This window comes from Haliotis cracherodii, unplaced genomic scaffold (genome assembly GCF_022045235.1).
Source record: "Haliotis cracherodii isolate W230 unplaced genomic scaffold, xgHalCrac1.p SCAF_19, whole genome shotgun sequence".
Taxonomy (NCBI): Eukaryota; Metazoa; Mollusca; class Gastropoda; order Lepetellida; family Haliotidae; genus Haliotis; species Haliotis cracherodii.
In genome coordinates, this window is record NW_027266274.1 from 18,395,209 (window position 1) to 18,417,744 (window position 22,536).

The 22,536-nt window shown below is 41.7% G+C and overlaps 1 protein-coding gene and 1 long non-coding RNA gene across 2 annotated transcripts; both read left to right on the forward strand.

Moving 5' to 3' along the window:
- Positions 1 to 1,614: 1,614 nt before the first annotated feature.
- LOC139467173 (netrin receptor UNC5A-like) lies at positions 1,615 to 9,727 on the forward strand. The gene is made up of 5 exons (XM_071248895.1): positions 1,615 to 1,679; positions 1,971 to 2,055; positions 6,595 to 6,792; positions 7,621 to 7,747; positions 9,002 to 9,727. The coding sequence occupies exons 1-5, from the start codon at positions 1,644 to 1,646 to the stop codon at positions 9,030 to 9,032; spliced, it is 477 nt and encodes a 158-aa protein (XP_071104996.1). The 5' UTR covers positions 1,615 to 1,643; the 3' UTR covers positions 9,033 to 9,727.
- Positions 9,728 to 15,460: 5,733 nt separating this feature from the next.
- On the forward strand, positions 15,461 to 22,418 carry LOC139467174 (uncharacterized). The gene is made up of 3 exons (XR_011653644.1): positions 15,461 to 15,553; positions 16,114 to 16,185; positions 22,161 to 22,418. It is a non-coding gene; the product is annotated as an uncharacterized lncRNA (long non-coding RNA).
- Positions 22,419 to 22,536: the final 118 nt, after the last annotated feature.

The following is a 22,536-nucleotide window of genomic DNA, read 5'->3' on the forward strand; positions in this document are numbered from 1 at the left end:
TTCAATAATTGCTGTGGGGTAAAGTTGTTGTTATTCTCCTGTTTCTTTTTTCTATCGAGATTTAGACCTGTTATTTTGTGTATACCATGTGTATATGTTAGCTTTTTCTCATCTTATATTCTATACCTATATATTATGATATAGTCGGAATCGTTCTTATGATGATAGAAAGGTTTTATCGGTTTTATTTAAGCCATACCAACACTCTATATAAAGTGGTATCAGTCATATGCCTTCACTTACCAGCTGGGCATACACATGATGTGTTGTAAGGACTGCAGTGAACTTAGCGTGCATAGAAATGTTTAACAATGTATCCTATACCCCATTTAGCACTGCTTGTAAAGCCGATCTTGTCCGTTGAAATTCACAGCGACATCAGTCGGAATTAAGCGCTAAACAATACTTAAAACATATCGTTATTTTGAGGACATGGATAGTTGATTGTGTTCTCTGCTTTTGCTGCTGTGGCACGTGCTCCGTCGCGAGCTGATCTTCACAATGCATGTTGTTTGGCTCTTTACAATGTTTTGTCAATGTACAAGAGTAGACATGTGTGTCCCAATCCTTACTGTATAATACTTTAAGTCACAGGGCGCTCCGTAGAGGGGGATATCCGCGTAACTCTACATTCCTTGAACATCATGCGGGGCCTCTGCTTCAATATTTTTACGGAATGGAGAGTTACTCGGACATTCCCTTCTACGGAGCGCCCTGTGACTTAAACTATCAGTACCGCCTCCGTGGTCTAGTGGTAGAGCGTCCGCACGGAGAGCGGAAGGTCCGGGGTTCGATCCCCGGCCGCGTCATACCAAAAGACGTTAAAAGATGGTACTTGTTGTTACCCTGTCTGGCGCTCGGCATTAAGGGGCTAAAACAAGGACTGGTCGGCTCGGAGTCAGTATACTGTGTCTGAGTGGGATATTCATGTTAAACTGCGGCATGGTATCTCAGTGAGCTAGCACTATAAATCGGCATCAGTTCGGACAAGTACAAGCAGCCACACAAATGCACACACGTACATGCACGTCGCTATATAAGTGCAATAATGATGGACGCGACATTAAACCCCATTTCCTCACCTCACCTCACCTTAAACTATTATACAGTAACGGTTGGGAAACAATTGGCTGATCGAAAAGGAACAACATCCAAATAATATTCTTCTACTGTTGTCCAACTCTGAACCTCTATTACTTTTCATTATTGGGGGTATGAACATACCTAGTCAACAAGTTGTTTTACTTGTCTGTCGTAGTCCGAATATAATGCTGTAAGAAGTAATTACCATATCCCATATCATACATTATATTAAGAGGGACAAAACCCTTAGAATATTCGCACACATAAACCGACAGGATATCTGTCCTCTATATCTTTTACAAACCTGGCTGTATCGAAAATGTATAGACATGTAACCACTTAGAACTGACTACATTGTCCACGCAACAAAACCGTTCTGTGCAAATTTGTAAGTTATGTCTGTGTAAGGGAGAGGTGCATAATAGAAACGTGAAGTGATCGCGCGTGTGTTGCTGCTCAATGCCACACAATGTACCCATAGCTCACAGGGTGGTGTTGGAGCGGTACAGTGAGAAGAAGAAAAGCTAGAGAGGGAGAAGGGGAAAACACTGCAGGCTGTCATGTCCTCAACTGAATTACATTCAGAAGTTATGAAGGTAAGGAACGAGTTCCACTTCCACAGCCCAACAGCAAATAAGTTGATTATCGTATTCAGATATTAACCTTGTCAAATCTACTAAAAATGATGATGTGATTGTCATCAATCAAGTAAACTATCATAGCGTATAAAAATCATTTTTCAAAATGGCTATCAAGATGAATTTAAGCATATATGAGGTCGACGAAATTAGTTAGACATACTTTTGTTGGTAATCAATGTTCTCGCAGATAATCAAATGTTTATATTTACCATTACCTGATATGAATGATTGCAATTGTTGCTTCAGATGACGTTACGGATGCAATGTCTGATTGTACCTGTAATTTTACTTATCAACAGCATACCATACGCATATCAACAAACAGCTAAAGGTTAGTTTTACATTAGTTTCTTTTTAGTCTGATTTTGTTATCTATCTTGAAGTTATACCATTTGTATTTATCACACCACTTCATGAGGCGATATAATGTAGAGAAGAGATTCTCACAAAATAAACTTGACTTACGGATTCACTGATCAGGGAGCAAATATAGATATTATTTGAGTGGAGATGTCGGGACAAGTGCGGTATAAAATTGATTATCCTTTGTACATCTGTGCCCTGTTCGACAAGGCGATGTCACAGCAGAGATGATCCTTGTACATCTGTGCCCTGTTCGACAAGGCGATGTCACAGCAGAGATGACCCCTTGTACATCTGTGCCCTGTTCGACAAGGCGATGTCACAGCAGAGATGATCCCTTGTACATCTGTGCCCTGTTCGACAAGGCGATGTCACAGCAGAGATGATCCCTTGTACATCTGTGCCCTGTTCGACAAGGCGATGTCACAGCAGAGATGATCCCTTGTACATCTGTGCCCTGTTCGACAAGGCGATGTCACAACAGAGATGATCCCTTGTACATCTGTGCCCTGTTCGACAAGGCGATGTCACAGCAGAGATGATCCTTGTACATCTGTGCCCTGTTCGACAAGGCGATGTCACAGCAGAGATGATCCCTTGTACATCTATGCCCTGTTCGACAAGGCGATGTCACAGCAGAGATGATCCCTTGTACATCTGTGCCCTGTTCGACAAGGCGATGTCACAGTAGAGATGATCCTTGTACATCTGTGCCCTGTTCGACAAGGCGATGTCACAGCAGAGATGATCCCTTGTACATCTGTGCCCTGTTCGACAAGGCGATGTCACAGCAGAGATGATCCCTTGTACATCTGTGCCCTGTTCGACAAGGCGATGTCACAGCAGAGATGATCCCTTGTACATCTGTGCCCTGTTCGACAAGGCGATGTCACAGCAGAGATGATCCCTTGTACATCTGTGCCCTGTTCGACAAGGCGATGTCACAGCAGAGATGATCCCTTGTACATCTGTGCCCTGTTCGACAAGGCGATGTCACAGCAGAGATGATCCCTTGTACATCTGTGCCCTGTTCGACAAGGCGATGTCACAGCAGAGATGATCCCTTGTACATCTGTGCCCTGTTCGACAAGGCGATGTCACAGCAGAGATGATCCTTGTACATCTGTGCCCTGTTCGACAAGGCGATGTCACAGCAGAGATGATCCCTTGTACATCTATGCCCTGTTCGACAAGGCGATGTCACAGCAGAGATGATCCCTTGTACATCTGTGCCCTGTTCGACAAGGCGATGTCACAGCAGAGATGATCCCTTGTACATCTGTGCCCTGTTCGACAAGGCGATGTCACAGCAGAGATGATCTCTTGTACATCTGTGCCCTGTTCGACAAGGCGATGTCACAGCAGAGATGATCCCTTGTACATCTGTGCCCTGTTCGACAAGGCGATGTCACAGCAGAGATGATCCCTTGTACATCTGTGCCCTGTTCGACAAGGCGATGTCACAGCAGAGATGATCCCTTGTACATCTGTGCCCTGTTCGACAAGGCGATGTCACAGCAGAGATGATCTCTTGTACATCTGTGCCCTGTTCGACAAGGCGATGTCACAGCAGAGATGATCCCTTGTACATCTGTGCCCTGTTCGACAAGGCGATGTCACAGCAGAGATGATCTCTTGTACATCTGTGCCCTGTTCGACAAGGCGATGTCACAGCAGAGATGATCCCTTGTACATCTGTGCCCTGTTCGACAAGGCGATGTCACAGCAGAGATGATCCCTTGTACATCTGTGCCCTGTTCGACAAGGCGATGTCACAGCAGAGATGATCTCTTGTACATCTGTGCCCTGTTCGACAAGGCGATGTCACAGCAGAGATGATCCCTTGTACATCTGTGCCCTGTTCGACAAGGCGATGTCACAGCAGAGATGACCACAACAACACTTAAACATAACCTGGCTTAGACGTGACATAGGCCACAGTTATGTTTGTTTGTTTGTTGATTAACGCCGCACTCAGCAATGTTCCTGCTATATGACGGCGGTCTGTATATCAAGCGAGTCCGGACCATAAAATCAAGTGATTAACATCATGCGCATCGATGCACGCATGTTGGGATACGTTGACAAGCATCAACCAAGTCAGCGAGCCTGAGTACCGGATCCCGTTAGTCGCTTCTTACTACAAGCATAGTATCCTTTTACGGCAAGCATGGGTTGCTGACGAGCTTAACTAGGCTCATTTCCTGAAGAGTGAGTGAGTATGGTTTTACGCCGCTTTTAGCAATATTCCAGCATTATCACGGCGGAGGACACCAGCAATGGGCTTCACGCATTGTACCCTTTTCTGGAATCGAACCCGGGTCTTCGGCGTGACGAGCGAACGCTTTAACCACTAGGCTACCCGACCGGTCCCATTTCCTGAAGAAAACAACCAACGACATTTACCTTTGTTTGACATTTGATACGTATACACAGATATGGTCTTTTAAGATGTCAGCTTGAACTATCATTAGGAGGTAATCTAGACACCAGAATCACTAACAGATTTTAAATTGAAATAAATAACAACAATATATGAGTAAAATCCAGAGGTTATTAAAGAATCAACCGTTTTTTATACTCTTTAAGAGGTTACGTAAGATCAAACAGATACGACTGTAGTTTAACTAGGTGTTCAATATTAAACCAGTGCTCGATAGTAGAATCTCACGCTCAATTGACACAGAGTGTCTAAAAAGCATTGTGACTCATTGTTAAGACTAAAATATGCATGTAAAACTCGTGCACAATGTGCCATACACCTTGAGGGACTGTAGGTGTATGTGCTTGTTTGTCCCTGTTGTAAGTAAAAATACATTTTCGAAAGCTAGCCGAGGTATTGTATCGTGTTGTACACGGGGTGGTGAGATGGTACAGACGTTTCAGGTTCCCACATTGGTATCAACATTCCTGTTTTCCCATATTGCCGTGTTTGTTCAGGTGAACAATTGACTTGTTTTTGCATGCGACGAGTACCACGGTAGGGGTAGAGTTAGGATCGCATTGGACATCATTTTGGTCATCGATGCTTCAAATTTGAAAATGTCTTTCTAATGTCACCATTTGAAAGTTTTACGAAGGCTTTGAATATTGTAACCCTGACCAAAAATATTAAAGCAAGAATCGTTTGCTGGTCTTTGGAATCTTCGTGGAAAGAGCATGCTCGAAAATTTGTGAAATGTAGCAATTGGCCGACACCAATGCTTGAGGGTATGCTATAAAAACTCAGATTGGAAACTAAAAGAACTGATTTATTTAGGGTCCAGTTGAGACTTCACCACTTACAATGTGTCTTCATCTGTATTGGATTTTATAGAATCAATACTTGGGTATGAATTTCGTCTAAACTTAAATGGACAATAACGCTTTGAACTGCTGTGTTTAGTGACCTGCTTATGTCCAAATTACCCATTCATGCGATGATCTCTTCACTGCGCGCCTTGTGATCATGTGACGGTATCAGAACAACACTGTCCACCTTAACATGCAGGAAAGCCTGTAAAGATCCGGGGTAAAAAAACTATGCTTGTTGTAAGAGGCGACTAAAGGGATCGGGTGGCCAGGCTCGCGGACCTGGTTGATGCATGTCATCAGGGTTTAGACTTTGATAGTGTGGAGGACTGTCTTCCAAGACGCCGACATCTACGTGTGTAGGTAGGTGGGTAAATAGACAGGTATAATGACATACACATGTAGATAAGTTGAAAGGTACAATAACATGCATAAGTAGATAAATAGACAGGTAGTGACCTATATAAGTAGGTAAAGAGACGTCAGTGAAATGAATAACTAGGCGAAAAGATTAAGCAGAATTTATAAGTTACCATCTCGGATACCTAAATTATAAGTTCCCATCTCAGAAATTGCCAGTCTAAGAAAATTGAGTAAATGAGTGTGTATAGTTTTACGCCGCTATTAGCAATATTCAAGCAATATCACGGAGGGGGAGACAAGTAATGGGCTTCAAACAATGTACCCATGTTTGGGAATCGAACCCAGGTCTTCGGCGTGATTAGCGAACGCTTTAACCACTGGGCTACCCTACCGCCCCTGAGGAAATTGAAAATTGCATGTATGTAAATCTTCATATGATGTTATCATTTTAGTGGTATTCGTTCTAAAGACGCCATGTTCGTTGACATTTGTTGACTTCATGCATATTCAGGTGAGCTACATCAAAAGTTGCACTATTTTTGTTATATTCTGTTTGATAACAAGCTTATAGTTACACATGTACTTTAGGCATTTACGGTTCCCCAACAGCGGGAAGCCCAAACCGTGTCTGCCTTAAGTGTGAGTGAGTATGGTTTTACGCCGTATCTAGCAATGTTCCATCAATATCACTGCGGGCGACACCACAATTGGTGTTGTAATCATGCCAGGAATCGAACCAGGGTCTTCGGCGTGACGAGCGAACGCTTTAACCACTAGGCTTCCCCATCGCCCATGCTCTAATAGCTCTCATCTAGGAAATGTTCGTTTCAAAGATGCTTACCACTAATTTCAGTTGATGGTGGTGAGACTGAATGGGGGTCCTGGATCAACAGATCCTGCTCGGCAACCTGCGGTAAGGGGGCAACCAGGACTACGGACAGACACCGGAACTGCACCAACCCGGAGCCGATGAATGGAGGTCGCGCCTGTGTACATCACCCGCATGAATCTAAAGTGGTCAACTGTGGACTAGGGGAATGTCCGTCAAAGGGTGAGAGACTGTTTCATACATTAATAAAGACATGGGGCACAGTGGCCTAAGCCATCTGCTGTGCAGAGTTGCCTCCCTTAACAAGGCCAGGATCCGCTGGCCGTTGACTTTGATCAGAGCCTAGGTTTTACCACAGTAAACATAAACAAGCTGCGTAAGGTTTGGGTCTAGCATTAGGCTACCTAGTGACACGATATGTTCATACCGCCTCCGTGGTCTAGTTGTAGAGCATCCGCCCGGAGAGCGGAAGGTCCAGGGTTCGATCCCCGGTCGCCTCATACCAAAAGATGTTAAAATATGGTACTTGTTGTTACCCTGTCTGGCGCTCGGCATCTAGGGGCTAAAACAAAGACTGGCCGGCTCGGAGTCAGTATACGGTGTCAGTGGGGTATTCATGTTTAACTGCGGCATAGTATCTCTGCACTATACATCGGGGGGCCGCTGGTAGCCTAGTGGTTAAAGCGTTCGCTCGTCACGCCGAATACCTGATTCCCGACATGGGTACAATGTGTGAAGCCTATTTCTGGTGTCCCCCGCCGTGATGTTGCTGGAATATTGCAAAAAGCGGCGTGAAACCATACTCACCCACTCACTCACTCACAATAAATCGGCATTAGTCCGGACTGGTACAAGCAGCCACACAAACACACACACGTACATGCACGTCGCTATATAAGTGCAATAATCTTGGACGCGACCTTAAAGCCAATTTCACCTCACCTTACCTCACCGATATGTTCAAGGTGTCTTTAATCCAACTTGCCTACTCCTTATACTTTAAATGGCCAATACGGGTAAAGAACATATGACGTATTATTTGCTTATCAGGAAGTGGTTCAGCTTTAACACTGGAGAAGGACGGTTTGTATATTGGCCTCATCTGCTCCATCATCGCCATCAGCGTCTGTCTCATCCTCCTCATCGTCGCCTGTTGCATCTGGAACTGCAGGAAACCGTGAGTAAATGACTTCCACGCTAAATCGATTCTCTTTCACAATATTAAGTCGCTGGAAATTACAATTGAGTGAGTTGGCCTAAGGCTGGGAGGTGTGTTACTGACAAATTATACTTTGTAGTGCCAAGAGTGACAGAGAGTGACTTTTTATTTGAAGTTAAGTCGGCAATTTCAGGTATATTGTCCCCACATAGTTACTCCAACATAGTAACCCGATTCTGACTCTCACTCTTACGCCACCTGGCAACACACGCTTCGTCCAATATAACTCAATATGTCATCTTTTTTTTAAAATTCTGATACATCAACTTATGACACCAGGGGTTCGCAAAAAGGGGAAGCATGTCCTGTTCTACCGGTATCACTCGCCACTCATACAACTTTCATCAATAAGTAAGTTCGTGTTTGTTGTTCAACGCCGCACCCAGCAATATTCCTGCTATAGGACGGCGTCCTGTGCACAACCTAGTCTATATGATATAAACTGTCAATGCAAGAGAGTAACCAGACTTGATTTTCTGCAGAAAAAGATTCCATTTGGCGTGAAGTGCATAATAGCTGTGGAAACAACGTCAAAAGTGAAAACACCAGATAAAAATAATAGCAATTATGAACTTTCCATTTTGGGATAAAGATCAAAATAGCTGTTGAAATTATATGAATGGACAAGTGAAAATCAGTGATGACACAAGGTGTTCGCGAAAAGGGTGAGCATGACCTACCGGATCAACAAGTCAAGAGTGAAAACACTAGATAATAATAACAGCAATTCTAATGAAATGGGCTTTTAGCGCTGTCTTGAAAACTACCTGTGAGGAGATTGTCTTGATGGAAATTGGGGGATTGTTCTGTTGACTAGATAACAATAATAGCAGTTCTAAAGAAAGGGATTTTAGTGCTGTCTTGAAAGCTACCTGCGAGGAGATTGTCTTGATGAAATTTGGGAGATTGTTCTGTAGACTAGATAACAATAATAGCAATTCTAAAGAAAGGGCTTTTAGTGCTGTCTTGAAAACTACATGCGAGGAGATCGTTTGATGGAATTTGGGAGATTGTTCTGTAGAGCTGGAGCTGCCGCAGCTGCAGGCAGAGGAAAGGAGTCCACAAGAGAAAGTACTCTGTAGCTCGGCACCTCAGAAATTTAGCATGACATATTTTGAATACTTTGTATCAGAGCTGACATAAACTGACATTAAGTGGTTGTCTTTTTTATTATGTTACGCTATTGACTTCATATCCATATTCTCATTCCAGTGTCAAAGGCGACCAAAACGTGGAGATGTAAGAGCCCATTTAAACTTGAAGTATTTCTCAATCTATTGGAGGCAATATGACCAAAGGAAAGTGATGCGATGAGGACTATAGGTAAAACAAGCAAACACGTCCTGTAACATGGACTACTGAACAGATCATGAAGACATTTGCTACTTTAGTGATTGGAATATCTTGCTGCTGCCATTGTCACCTCATAACCGTTGTTGTAGTGTAGAACAAAGACTTCATTTGTCGAGACTGGGTATTCTCTGGTTATGACGTTATATATTAAGATGTCAGTGGAAAATTCGTACTGGAACGGGGCTGTCTCAATAACACACAGAAAGAATAAGAAGTGTCTTTTGACGCGCCTTGGGCATGGAACCGTCTACCTTCGTCTCTCGGGACAGACGCTCTAGCCACTAGGCCACAGAGGGAGTCAGACGAAGACGTTGTGTTTAGTGTGTGTCTCCAGTTCTCCTGCCTGTATAACGGACATACATGTAATTTGTTTCAACATTCTCTTCAACCATAAAACACTTTCTACTCCATGCCTCTTTCACAGCTTCATATAGAAACAGTGTTCTATGTTCTTGTGTCGTTTATACCGAAATAGCATCCTGATGCACATGATGTAATTCTTATTCAACTCTTTTCGAACATGGGCATATTCTGAACTCGTTTCGCAGATAGAAATTTTCCTTCCTGTAGACCCATCAGATTTTGTAGAAGTAAATGTATAGTACAGTCCTGTTCTGGCTCGTGGTAGGTTTTGTAGGCATATTTCTTGGTCAGGACACACCTTTGAAGATATCTGCCAACGTTAAATCTATAGCTGTCATTCAATATACATGGTTTCCGATAACTGACAAAACATATCTAGTATAATTTTTTTTGAAACACCAAACAATGATTCCACGAAACTAATCCAAAACAATAAACAATAAACAATCGTCCTTGTTGCACATCTTGATCGTCCGTGTTGCATATCTCGATCGTCCGTGTTACATATCTCGATCGTCCGTGCTGCATATCTCAATCGTCCTTGTTGCATATCTCGATCGTCCGTGTTACATATCTCGATCGTCCTTGTTGCATATCTCGATCGTCCTTGTTGCATATCTCGATCGTCCTTGTAACAGATCTCGATCTTCCTTTTTGCATATCTCGATCGTCTGGGTAACAGATCTAAATCGTCCTTGTAAGATAAAACCATGATTCAACAAAACTAATCCAAAACAATAAGCAAATATTACATCGATCGTCCTTGTAACAGATCTCGATTGTCCGTGTTACATATGTCGATCGTCCTTGTTGCATATCTCGATCGTCCTTGTACATATCTCGATCGTCCTTGTTACTTAACCTCGTCAAGAATAAATATCAGATACGATGTGTATGATCTGGGTGGAGGCCGTTATCTTCCTTCTATATACTAATCAATATTTAACAATATCAGGCCATTAACAAATCTCCCCTCATACATTGATTGCACTTCATTCGTAGAGAGTCTATGGATTTCCGGGTTTCTTTGTTTGATTGCGCAATAAATATGAAATTAATAACTCGGACATACGGCGTGTTTCTCTCTCTCTCTCTCTCTCTCTCTCTCTCTCTCTCTCTCTCTCTCTCTCTCTCTCTCTCTCTCTCTCTCTCTCTCTCTCTCTCTCTCTCTCTCTCTCTTATCAGTACCGACGTTTCAAGGAAAAAGTGAGGTGTGTGATATGTGCTGGTATTCAATGGTGCAGCCAACGCGGACAAGATTCTCCCTGTGACGAACGGGCACAGTGGTCTCACCGAATATTTTGAAAGCTCAGGCATGTCACCTAAGTCGCATCTCCTTATACATATTTTATGTGCGCTGTAAACGGTATATTCGACAGGACACTGTCTCTCCTCAGCGTGCATATGTCTATCTCCCCAGCACATTCAAGTCATCCACATAGAGTGGCCCATAAAAAGTAATCATTTTGTTTTAAAGAATATATGTTGTAATACTAAACAGCATTGCGGGTAATATGTTTCCTTGTTGGCCACCTTGAATTAGTTGTGATAAATATCTGACACATTGGAGTCAACACGCACTTGGAACTGTTATCTGTTAAAATGTGGTATAAACATCAGCCAAATGACTTCTTTGATAGGCATTTAGAAGTTGGAGTACTAAGTAAGGATGAGAATTTATGGATGAACAACTTCTTTATTACAATAAAGAGCTCTTAATTGTAATAAAGAAGTTGTTCATCCATAAATTCTTATCCTTACTTAATCAGCCAAATGGCCTCTCAACCTCCCTTATGAAGATAGGTTTATAATCCGTTTGAACCATGGAGTCAATAAATTATGTTAAGACAGGAGTTATAATATCATCATTTTATTTATACCTGCATGTAGGACTTTAGAATTGAGGTAACGTTTACCTAGGTACGGAACAGCGAACCTGGGATCGGTGTATTTGTGCACAGTGTCAACCTTTTTTTGTTCCGCTGTGTACAGGGGCAACCATGAAGACAGTCGTCGAGGTCACATGGAGGTCCTTTCACAAACTGGGTACAAATATTACAATGTCTTAAGTAACCATTACATAATGTTTAACTAGCCGTGTGAAGGTATGCCCACAAGAGTAATCTGACATTGGTCTTCCAGGAAGATCCCAGTGTGACCCAGCTTGTGAGAGGTGCGATCGAGCCTGTTGATCTCGTCAGTGTTTTTGGTGGTGCGCACTTGAATAGGATCCAGTCGGGGCCAATGGAGAGAACCTCAAAGACTATGCGACCAGCTTCTGACTGAAAATCGAACGGTCGCAACACCTGGAGCCACTACGGGACAGTCGGGCCCTGCACAACCAACCACGTTGAGAGTTTACACAGAAAATTCTACCTCAATTCATACTCGGGGTTATATTTCATTCAGACTGTAGTTCAGTGCATCAAAAGAGCGCATGCTTCTTGGGATAATCTACGGAGTATCTGTCGGCATATGAAAGAAACCGGCTACGTGTGACGACCCCGATATCATTTACTGTCTAATCCGATTGATAAAATCACACTATGAATCCCAAAAATATTTATTGAATGTGTTTTTTCCCAAACCTTATTGAATACAAAGAGACCTACCGTATGAATTACTTTGCAGGTATACAAGCGGAAACATCTGTGACTGAATACATTTAGTGATAAATATTACCAGTTGTTTCATGGCTTTGCTCTCAGACACGCCCACCATCTGTATACAGATCAAAACATGCGTACGCATTTGGGTAAAAAATAAAATACTTCATACCTTCTCGCCTCACGAGCAAGAAAAATGCATGGCATTTTATGAAATCCTGTTCTAAAACCTTTTTTGTTTAAATAAAAAGATGTATGGTAGCTTCGTAGTACAATAACGATGAACATGTATGTTGGAGACACCAATGACGTCCACTGCATTCTAGTGGAGATCAGTTGAAGTCTGGGTGAGCAGGCCGGGTCCCGTCTCGTTCTTTGGTCAAGGCGACTGGCATTTGTCCCGGTATTTGATGGCGTGGAAGCAGTGGTGCGGTTATTATTCTGGATGGCACGTGCTTGGGTAAACGTGCATTAATGCGCACAATGGAAATATGCATAACACTGACCGTAAAGAATCGGCAATACCACTACGGGGAACACCAGAAATAGGATTAACACGTACTCATGAGAGGAATCGAACCCGGGTCTTCGGCGTGACGCACGAACGCTTTATCCACCAGGCTACCCCACCACACCATTTCTTGTCTAAGAATGCCGATGTGACTTTAAATATTAACTCACTCACTCACTCACTCACTTGTCTAAGTCGTCGCTGCTTGACTAGCATGTTAGTTTGTGCTCAGTGGGATGCATCTGATTATGTTTCAGGATCATGGACTTTGATTTGGGCAGAAATTTCTTATGAATGTGGATAGGGTTTTGTCGCTTAAATTCTTATTGAACTGTCCATTAACATAACTGCTGGGGTCTTATTCAATTGTGAGATTGATTTGTTTTGTACAATTGAAGGATGTCGTGACTCTCGACATATTTTTACCAAGATTCAAACAAATAAGAATATAAAATATGAATTTTAGAGGTAAAAAAACTGTTTTTCATTAAATATATTAATGCACGTAATGACTGAAACCAATTTTATTACCTTTTTGACCACCTCCGTGGTCTAGTGGTAGAGTGTCCGCCTAAAAAGCGGAGGGTCCGGGGTTCGATCCCGTCATACCAAAAGAGGTTAAAAGATGGTACTTGTTTTCACCTCAAAGCTAAGACTATTCAGACAGTCTTCATCGGCAACATACAATAAGAGTTGAGTCCCATTCACCCCGCCGAATCATTATTATCATATGTGTACGTCCTGTTTGCGTTAATACTTTTAAGGAGGAAAAACTAGGGTCAAGTAACACTGGTAGAATATCTGTGTCTGCTATGGAGCAATGCATTGCGGATATCTATGTACTTATTACTTCCCTACTGTTTCAGTTTCACACGTGGCAAAATTACGGACGAAGTTTCGATCTCTGTTTGTCTGTGAAAACTGAAAGTTGAATTTCCTTGTCAACGTTAGAGTTTTGATTTCCGAGAATTCAGCTGAAATAATTTAATGAAGGACAGTAAATGCGCCTCTTCCTTGTATCAATTTGAACTAAAGTAAACTACGTTTATAACGAACACACTTATAACGAACTAGAGGATATAACGAACTGGATTTTTGGTCCCAGCCATTTGCTGTATATATGCTGTATATATGTTTATAACGAATTACGGTTATAACGAACTAAAATAAGTGGCCCCATTGAGTTCATCATAAACGTATTTTACTGTACTTGAAGTATATGCGAGGAGCTCGCATAACATTATTATCATATCTCAACTCTGTGTAGCTGATCAAGATGTTTATATAGATTTGAAAAGGCCACATTAAGCATTAACACTAACACTGCTAAAATAGAATGTGTTGTTTATATTCATAATGTTTATTCGGATAGAAAAAGAAATTCTGGGTGCTGATGGATTTTCATACTAAAGTATGGCGGGTCCCGATGGATGTTCATACTAAAGTATAGCAGGTGTTGATGGATGTTCATACCAAAGTATGGCAGGTGCTGATGGATGTTCATACTAAAGTATGGCAGGTGCTGATGGATGTTCATACCAAAGTATAGCAGGTGCTGATTGATGTTCATACTAAAAATGGCGGGTGCCGATGGATGTTCATACTAAAGCATGGCGGGTGTTGATGGGTGTTCATACTAAAGAAGTGTGGGTGCTGATGGATTTTCATACTAAAGTATGGTAGGTGCTGATGGATGTTCATACCAAAGTATAGCAGGTGCTGGTTGATGTTCATACTAAAAATGGCGGGTGCCGATGGATGTTCATACTAAAGCATGGCGGGTGTTGATGGGTGTTCATACTAAAGAAGTGTGGGTGCTGATGGATTTTCATACTAAAGTATGGTAGGTGCTGATGGGTGTTCATACCAAAGCATGGCGTGTGCTGAAGGCTGTTCGTATTAAAGTATGGCGGGTGCCGATGGATGTTCATACTAAAGTATGGCGGGTCCCGATGGATGTTCATACTAAAGTATAGCAGGTGCTGATGGATGTTCATACTAAAGCATTGAGGTACTGATGGATGTTCATACGAAAGCATGTCGGGTGTTGATGGGTGTTCATAATAAAGTATGGTAGGTGCTGATAGATATTCATACCAAAGTATGGCAGGTGCTGATGGATGTTCATACCAAAGTATGGCAGGTGCTTATGGATGTTCATACAAAAGTATAGCAGGTGCTAATTGATGTTCATACTAAAAATGGTGGGTGCCGATGGATGTTCATACTAAAGCATGGCGGGTGTTGATGGGTGTTCATACTAAAGAAGTGTGGGTGCTGATGGATTTTCATACTAAAGTATGGTAGGTGCCGATGGATGTTCATACCAAAGCATGGCGTGTGCTGAAGGCTGTTCGTATTAAAGTATGGCGGGTGCCGATGGATGTTCATACTAAAGTATGGTGGCTGCTGATAGATGTTCATACAAAGCATTGAGGTGCTGATGTTCGTTCATACAGAAAGCATGGCGGTTGCTGACGGATGTTCATACTAACGCATGGTGGATGCTGATGTTCGTTCATACTAACGCATGGCGGGTGCTGACGGATATTGATACTAAAGCTTTGCAGGTGTTCATGGCTGTTCATACTAAAGCATGACGAGTGCAAAACGCAACTATTCATAAGGTCACCCTGTGGATTGAATAAACACTATATTTTACATCCTTACATTATTTCTTGATAACAAGACAATAAAATATGATGAGTCCAAAGCTTCCTATAGTGTCTGACGCCTAGACACGATTCAGGAAGGAAAACTTCGAACGAAAAATTTCCGTCTTCTTTTTCCTTGTGATTGTCCAACGCATTATGAGGTCACATGACTTGACGACTGTTATAAATTCGAGTGCCCTTGACTAGTGTATTACTTCCCCCACTATTGCCCTTGCTATCAACATGAAGGTCGTCCTCTTTGCCTGCCTCCTAATGGGTAAGTGTCTCCATTGAAATGTTCATGCTCTCTCTGTTTCATTGCACTTTTTGTCAATTGCGGGAGAACAGGGTATGTGCCGTCTTATGCGACGGGTTATTTGATTAGAATTCCGCTGTTTAGACATGATATAAACCTGTGATCGTGCGTTCGAATCCGAGAATCGCCATAATTTTTAGGGCTTTTGAGGGGTTTGTCAGTACCATACTCGCGCTCGTTGGTTTCGCCACGTCTGAGACCTGCATCACTTTTCGTCTTTCCTCACACATTAAGCTGGCACGCCGAGTCATTTGTCAATTATCTTTTTTCAATTTTGATAAAACTTTCTGCAGACTCACCTTGTACTATTTGTCTTATGTATTTATTGTCACACGTTGTCAAACCCGACACATGCAACACTTATTTTCGGCGTCTTCTCCTATTGAGCTGACATTTGGTGATGCAACTGAAATACTATAAGTGGGAGAGTTAAAATACAGACCAGTACTTTATAGCAGTTGTATACACTGCATCATTTGATACCACAAAAACAATATGGATGTTTGGAATTGTTGTTGCAGCTATTCTGTGCCAGACAATGGTAACGGCACAAGACTCTACAACCGCTGAGCCACCGACAACAACCAGTGATGGTAAGTTAAAATATATATATAATTCTCGGGAATCACGTCATATCAATCCAATGCCAAATATCGTCACCGTCTGAGCACAAACGAGACTGACGTTGTACAAAGAGAAGGGCTCTTATGTGCCCAGATGTGTTTATTGGTATTCTTGGTGGGAAAAAATACTTTTTAAAGTATTCAGTACTTCTTTTTCCATAAACATTTCTTTTAAAAGTGCTCCTTTCCTTGCCTTTGACAACAATGTGCCCGGGAAACATTTTATGCAGCCTTAGTTACAGGGTTAAGGTTTACAGACGTAAATACAGGCATCCATGCATTGCTTTTATCTCTGTAGCGTGTATGCACATAAATATAATGCGTGAAGCTTTTTTTATGTGTCCTGCGAGATTTAACTGGAATGTTGCTAAAAGTGGCGTAAAACTCATTCAATCGTATCAACTCAATAGCATCAACTCAGTTTGTTTCTTCATCTACAAATACACTTCTGTTAAGCATCCATCGCAAAAAGAATGACCAGTTCCCATTGTTATTTTGTCCTTAGTTGTAATGTAATGTACACGACCATGTTTTGATAACATTATTTCCTTGTGTGGTATTAGCTCGGGCTGTCAACTAAACTACTTCCGTCTATTCTTTAATGTCGTATCACTGTGACATATAACACCATGTATTGTTGCTGTGTTATAAAGACATGTGTACTGAGCCTTCTTCGTACCACGATGTGTTCAGTGCTAGAATAGCCGAGTTGAATTCTCTATGTAGACATAAATGCAGGTGATCTGTGAGACGCGTATCACATTTCTCATGTCTCAGCCCTAACATTACTTTTGTAGTAAGACGAGTACTATGGATGAACAACTTCTTTATTACAATTAGTGCGGCGTTTCGGTGTAGATCCTAACACCTTTATCAAGCAATTGATGGATAGGGCTAAACAACATAGGTATATATACACTTACTGACATCTAAGTTGTTACAGTGACTAGTTGATGGACACAGAGAGGTAATTAAGCTAATTGGAAGCCAGTGGATGACTAATGAACACAGAGTAAACAAGCTTCCATCATCTCCATCAGTCTGCTTGTCTACGAGGAAGTTGAAGTAAACACTCCTAATCTAGAAGCTAATGGAATCCAAGTCACCATCAATAACCAAAATATAAAAATCATTAACATCTATCACTCAACACTAAAACCAATTAAAGATACAGACCTAGATATCCTTTACCAATTAGGAAATAAATCAACCATCTTCCTAGGAGACTTCAATGCCCATCATCCTACCTGGGGCATTGCAGATAAACTAGACAACCATGGAAAACTAATATCAGAGTGGATCGAAAAAAATGACCTAATACTATTTAACAATAACCAACCAACTAGATACGACAAAACCCACCACACCATGTCGGCTATCGACTTAACAATATGTACGCCAGACTTAGCACAAAGTCTGATGTGGGACGTCCACCCAGTACCCCTAGGCAGCGACCACTTTCCCATAAATATAACCCTAGGAAATATAAAAATACCAAATCAAACCCCTAAACAGGAACCTAAATTTCAGTACAAAAACGCCAACTGGGACAAATTCCAAGAATTATGCAACGAAGCTAATCTAAACGATTTAGAAACAACAGACCCCGAAACATTCTGTCAAAATCTAACTAACTTCATAATCAACGCAGCCAAATCCGCAATCCCCTTCAAATCATCCAACCCAGGAAAACCCACTGTCCCTTGGTGGAATGAGGAAATAGAGCTAACTAGACTAAAACGCAAATCAGCTTTCAACAGAGCTAAACGAAACCCCTCTCATCTCAAAACAGCTCATGAACTTAACCACCAAGTGCAAAACCTAGTTAAAACTGCTAAAACCAAAAACTGGAAAATATTCTGCGAGGAGCTAAACCACCACACCGACGCTAGGAAGGTGTGGCGCAAAATTCACGCCATCCGAGGCATCAAACGGCACAAAAAAAGCCCCAATATAAACAACTCAACTAACCCCACCCAAAAGGCCAACAACCTAGCCAAACACTTCTCTAAAGTTAGCAGCAACAGTAACTTCAGTAAGAAATTCCAAGATAAACTAAATAAAGAAACCAAATTCTCCAAAGAAAACAGACAAGACAACCTAGAAATAAACCAACCTTACACCATAGAAGAACTAAATCACGTACTAAACAATAGAAAAAAAGGAACAGCCCCTGGCCTAGACCTCATCTCTTACCAAATAATCAAACACTTACCTACCAAACTACTCCAAACCTTACTTAAACTATACAACCTAGTCTACCTAAACGGACAGGTCCCATCCTCATGGAAGGAAGCTCTAGTAATCCCAAAACCTAAACCAAATAAACCAGCAGATCAGGCAAACTCCTATAGGCCCATCTCCCTAACCTCAAATCTCTGCAAAATAATGGAACTTATGACTAAAAATAGTCTACAGCACTACCTAGACCAAAACAACATCATAAATCCTGACCAAAGCGGCTTCACTCCTGGCCGATCAACTCTCGATAACCTCGCCCGACTAGAACAGGATATAAAAACAGGACAGCTAAACAAGCAATACACCATAGGCATATTCCTCGACTTCTCTAAAGCTTTCGATATGGTATGGCACCACGGGCTAATACAAAAACTAAAAAAAATAGGACTAAAAGGTCAAATAATAAACTTCATCCAAGATTTCCTAAACAATCGCAAAATTACCGTGGGTATAGACCATACATTATCGGACCAGTGTCCCCTAGAAAATGGCACTCCCCAGGGCAGCATCCTCAGCCCAACCCTCTTCAATATAATGATAAATGATCTATTCGAGGGCTTATCCCCTAAACTAAACACTTCAAAATTCGCGGATGACGGAGCCCTATGGATCCGCACTAAAAGCATTAAAATGGCAGAAAACTTAATCCAAAAATCTCTAAATAAGATACAACAATGGGCAGACAAATGGGGCTTCTCCCTTAATTCAGATAAAACAACAGGAGTAGTATTCAAACATAAAAACATGAAACCTGCCTACCCAATCCTCCAGCTAAACAACCAAACAATCAAATTCCAAAAACAAACAAAATTCTTAGGACTTATTTTCGATCAACACCTCACCTGGGAGGCTCACGTCCAAAACCTAAAAACTAGATGCAGCAAAGACCTTAACACATTAAGATGTCTCACCGGCTCTAACTGGGGAGCCTCCAAAGATACCCTCCTCTCACTATATACAACACTAATTAGATCAAAACTAGACTACGGCTGTGCCATATACAATACCCTAAACAACTCTCTTTCTAAAAAACTTGACTCAATACAATATCAGGCTCTCAAACTAATTACACGCACCCCCACATGGCACCTCCTACACCTCACTTCAGGCCCTTACAGGAGAAAATGCCACTAAATCTACGCAGGGAACATCTAAGCCTTAATTTCTGGGCCGCGTCCCAAACAAACCCTCTCATCCAAAACCTAATTAACCAAAACATTAGCCCAAGAAACCAAGCTCTAGCTCGCAAACACCCCTTACTCACCCCAATATCCCAAAGAATAACTAACTACCTCAATGAACACCAAACTCAAAATCTTAAACAAAACTGCAAACAATCAAATATCTTCACCCCTAAACTCAAAATACCCCAAATAGACACAACGCTAGCTAACCAAATAAATAAACAAACCGACCCAAACATAGCTAAAACCACCACACTTGCATACATACACGAAAATTGGCCGAATTGGTGTCACATATACACTGACGGATCTTCAGACCCGATCTCCAACCACACAGGCTTCGGAGTCCTTACCACACAACCAGTTATATCCACACAATCTTACCGACTCCCTAACAACCAATCTATATTCACGGCCGAACTTATGGGCATGGCCTCAGCCCTGCATAACCAACAATCTAAAAACAACAAAAAAATCCTAATTCTCACTGACTCCCTTAGTGGACTACAAGCCCTCCAAAACAAAAATACCAAAAAACGACCTGAATTAATAAACCAAATACTTAAAAGCTCCAACGACCTAACAAAAGCAGGCAAACAAATAACCTTCTTGTGGATCCCCGCCCACGTAGGAATTTACGGCAACGAAAGCGCCGATAAAGCAGCTAAATTATCTCTCAAAATACCAGAAATAAGCCTAAACCTACCCATCTCAAAATCAGAAATTAAAAGTGTAAACAAACAAAAAATAACCAAAAAATGGCATAATCAATATCAAAACACAAATAGCCAAATCAAAAAAGTGCTCAGAAAACCACTAGCCAAACCTAAAATCCTACACCCCTCTAAAAAAATTGACAGATTAATTACAAAACTCCAAACAGGACACACTAACCTAAATAACCACCTAAAACAACTTAAAAGACACACCACAGGCAACTGCCCCCACTGCAAACAACCCGAAACCACAGAACACGCACTCATTCACTGCACACACTATCAAACACACAGAACCACACTACAAACCACCCTCAATCTAAATAAGGTTCCTACTCTAGATGAAATACTAAACCCTCAAAATAAACTAGAAAACTTCAAGGCCCTAGGCGTATTCTTAATCAAAACAGACCTAATTAAGCGCATCTAAAAATTAATTAATCTACCAATCCAAAATCCAATAAACATACAAACACCCACCTCACCCGGCTCCCTTAGTTCCCTCCTCCACCCACCTCGGCATTTATTCCAAATTTCAAAATTTCAAAAAATCAATATAAGCGACCCCTAAAAGCCCCCTCTTGGGTTGCACACACCACTTTCACCCTTCTCGGAATACACTAAATGGTCCGGCCAGGCCCGTGTGCGAAATACGCTGTAGTCGGAAAGCGCACGTTAAATCTTCTATATCAGTCAGTCAGCCCTATCCATCAATTGCTTGATATAGGTGTTAGGATCTACACCGAAACGTCGCACTAATGTAATAAAGAAGTTGTTCATCCATAGAACTCGTCTTACTTCATCACTCCAACTTCTAAATGCCACTGAAAGAAATTACTTTTGTAGTTGATAAATGCTACCGAGCTTATGATGAAACTCGGAGACTTCTGTTATTTGGTTTTGCTTGTTTGTTGTTTAAGGCCGATCTCAGCAATATTCCAGCTATATGACGGCGGTCTGTAACCAAGAAACTCCCAAACACTGCAGCCTTCTGCATTACCCAGATTGTCAGAACAGCTGTATTCCTAGCAGAAAAGCCGGGTTACTCTCCCAATGTTTTGTTTGTTTGTTGTTTAACGCCGCACTCAGCAATATTCCAGCTGCATGATGGCGATCTGTAAATAATCGAGTCTGGACCAGACAATCCAGTGATTGACATCATGAGCATCGATCAACTCAATGGGTCTGACCACCCGATCCCGTTAGTCTCCTCTGACGACATGCATTGTCACCTTTTATGGCCAGCATGGGTTGCTGAAGACTTCTGTCAACCAGCAGGAACACTGACCCTGTTTAATCAAATACAAAAGGTCAAGTCAAAAGAACAATCAGTCCATTAACCGACGAAACAAATTCCATTAAGATGCTCGTATGTAATTGTATCGTGTCTCCGCTGATTTTCAGTGATCTAATTATAAAGTTGGGGATCATGAAATATTTCATTTTTTGACAAATCGAGGGGTTATTACGTACCACTGTTCCTAAAACGTTAACTTATAATTATTTTACCCTACCCTTATCGTCCTTCAAGTTCATTGGCGGTCATGACATTTAATGTCATACATGTACTTCAGTGTGTTCCGAAAGCGCTCAATATTATCATACAACTACAAGTTATTTCGGAGTATCCCCTATCGATTTTAAAGACTATAATTTTCATTACCCAAAGGAATTCGTTTCGGCAGATAATAGAGACTGGTTATTCTCTGGCGTTGACGTTTTATATTTCCGTGATCCAAGAAGTTGGTTTCAAAAGTTGCATTTTCCTACAGTGATTAATGGTAGCCATTGTGGGCTGTTTCAGGAAGGGAGGTAACTGTGTCACTGGTTCCCCTGATCGCCAGCTCTCTGCTGCTGCTCATCCAGTAACCTGTGCATGACGAACCAGGACGTCTGACCTCTTTCTGACTCTGACTGGCCGTGGTCTCTGAGGTCGTTCAATGCCTGTGCCAGCTCAGGGAAGACAAAGGTGCTTCTATGACGTGGGACAGCCGTGTGCTTAAAACACTGATAGTATCGTTGTCTTCATTCTTTCAAACAATTAAACATTTCTTTTGATTAAGATGTTGGCTTTGTTTTAATTTGGGCGATGGTAGTTCAGTTATATCAGGAGTGGATAAGTGAGTTAGAGAGACGGTGAGGGGTGAGGGAGAGACAGTGGTGAGGGAGGGAGAGACAGT

Coding starts and splice junctions, on each gene's coding strand:
- LOC139467173 (XM_071248895.1), top strand. CDS start 1,644: ATGTCCTCAACTGAATTACATTCAGAAGTTATGAAG. Junction 1,680..1,970: donor TACATTCAGAAGTTATGAAG/GTAAGGAACGAG, acceptor TTGTTGCTTCAG/ATGACGTTACGGATGCAATG. Junction 2,056..6,594: donor ATATCAACAAACAGCTAAAG/GTTAGTTTTACA, acceptor CACTAATTTCAG/TTGATGGTGGTGAGACTGAA.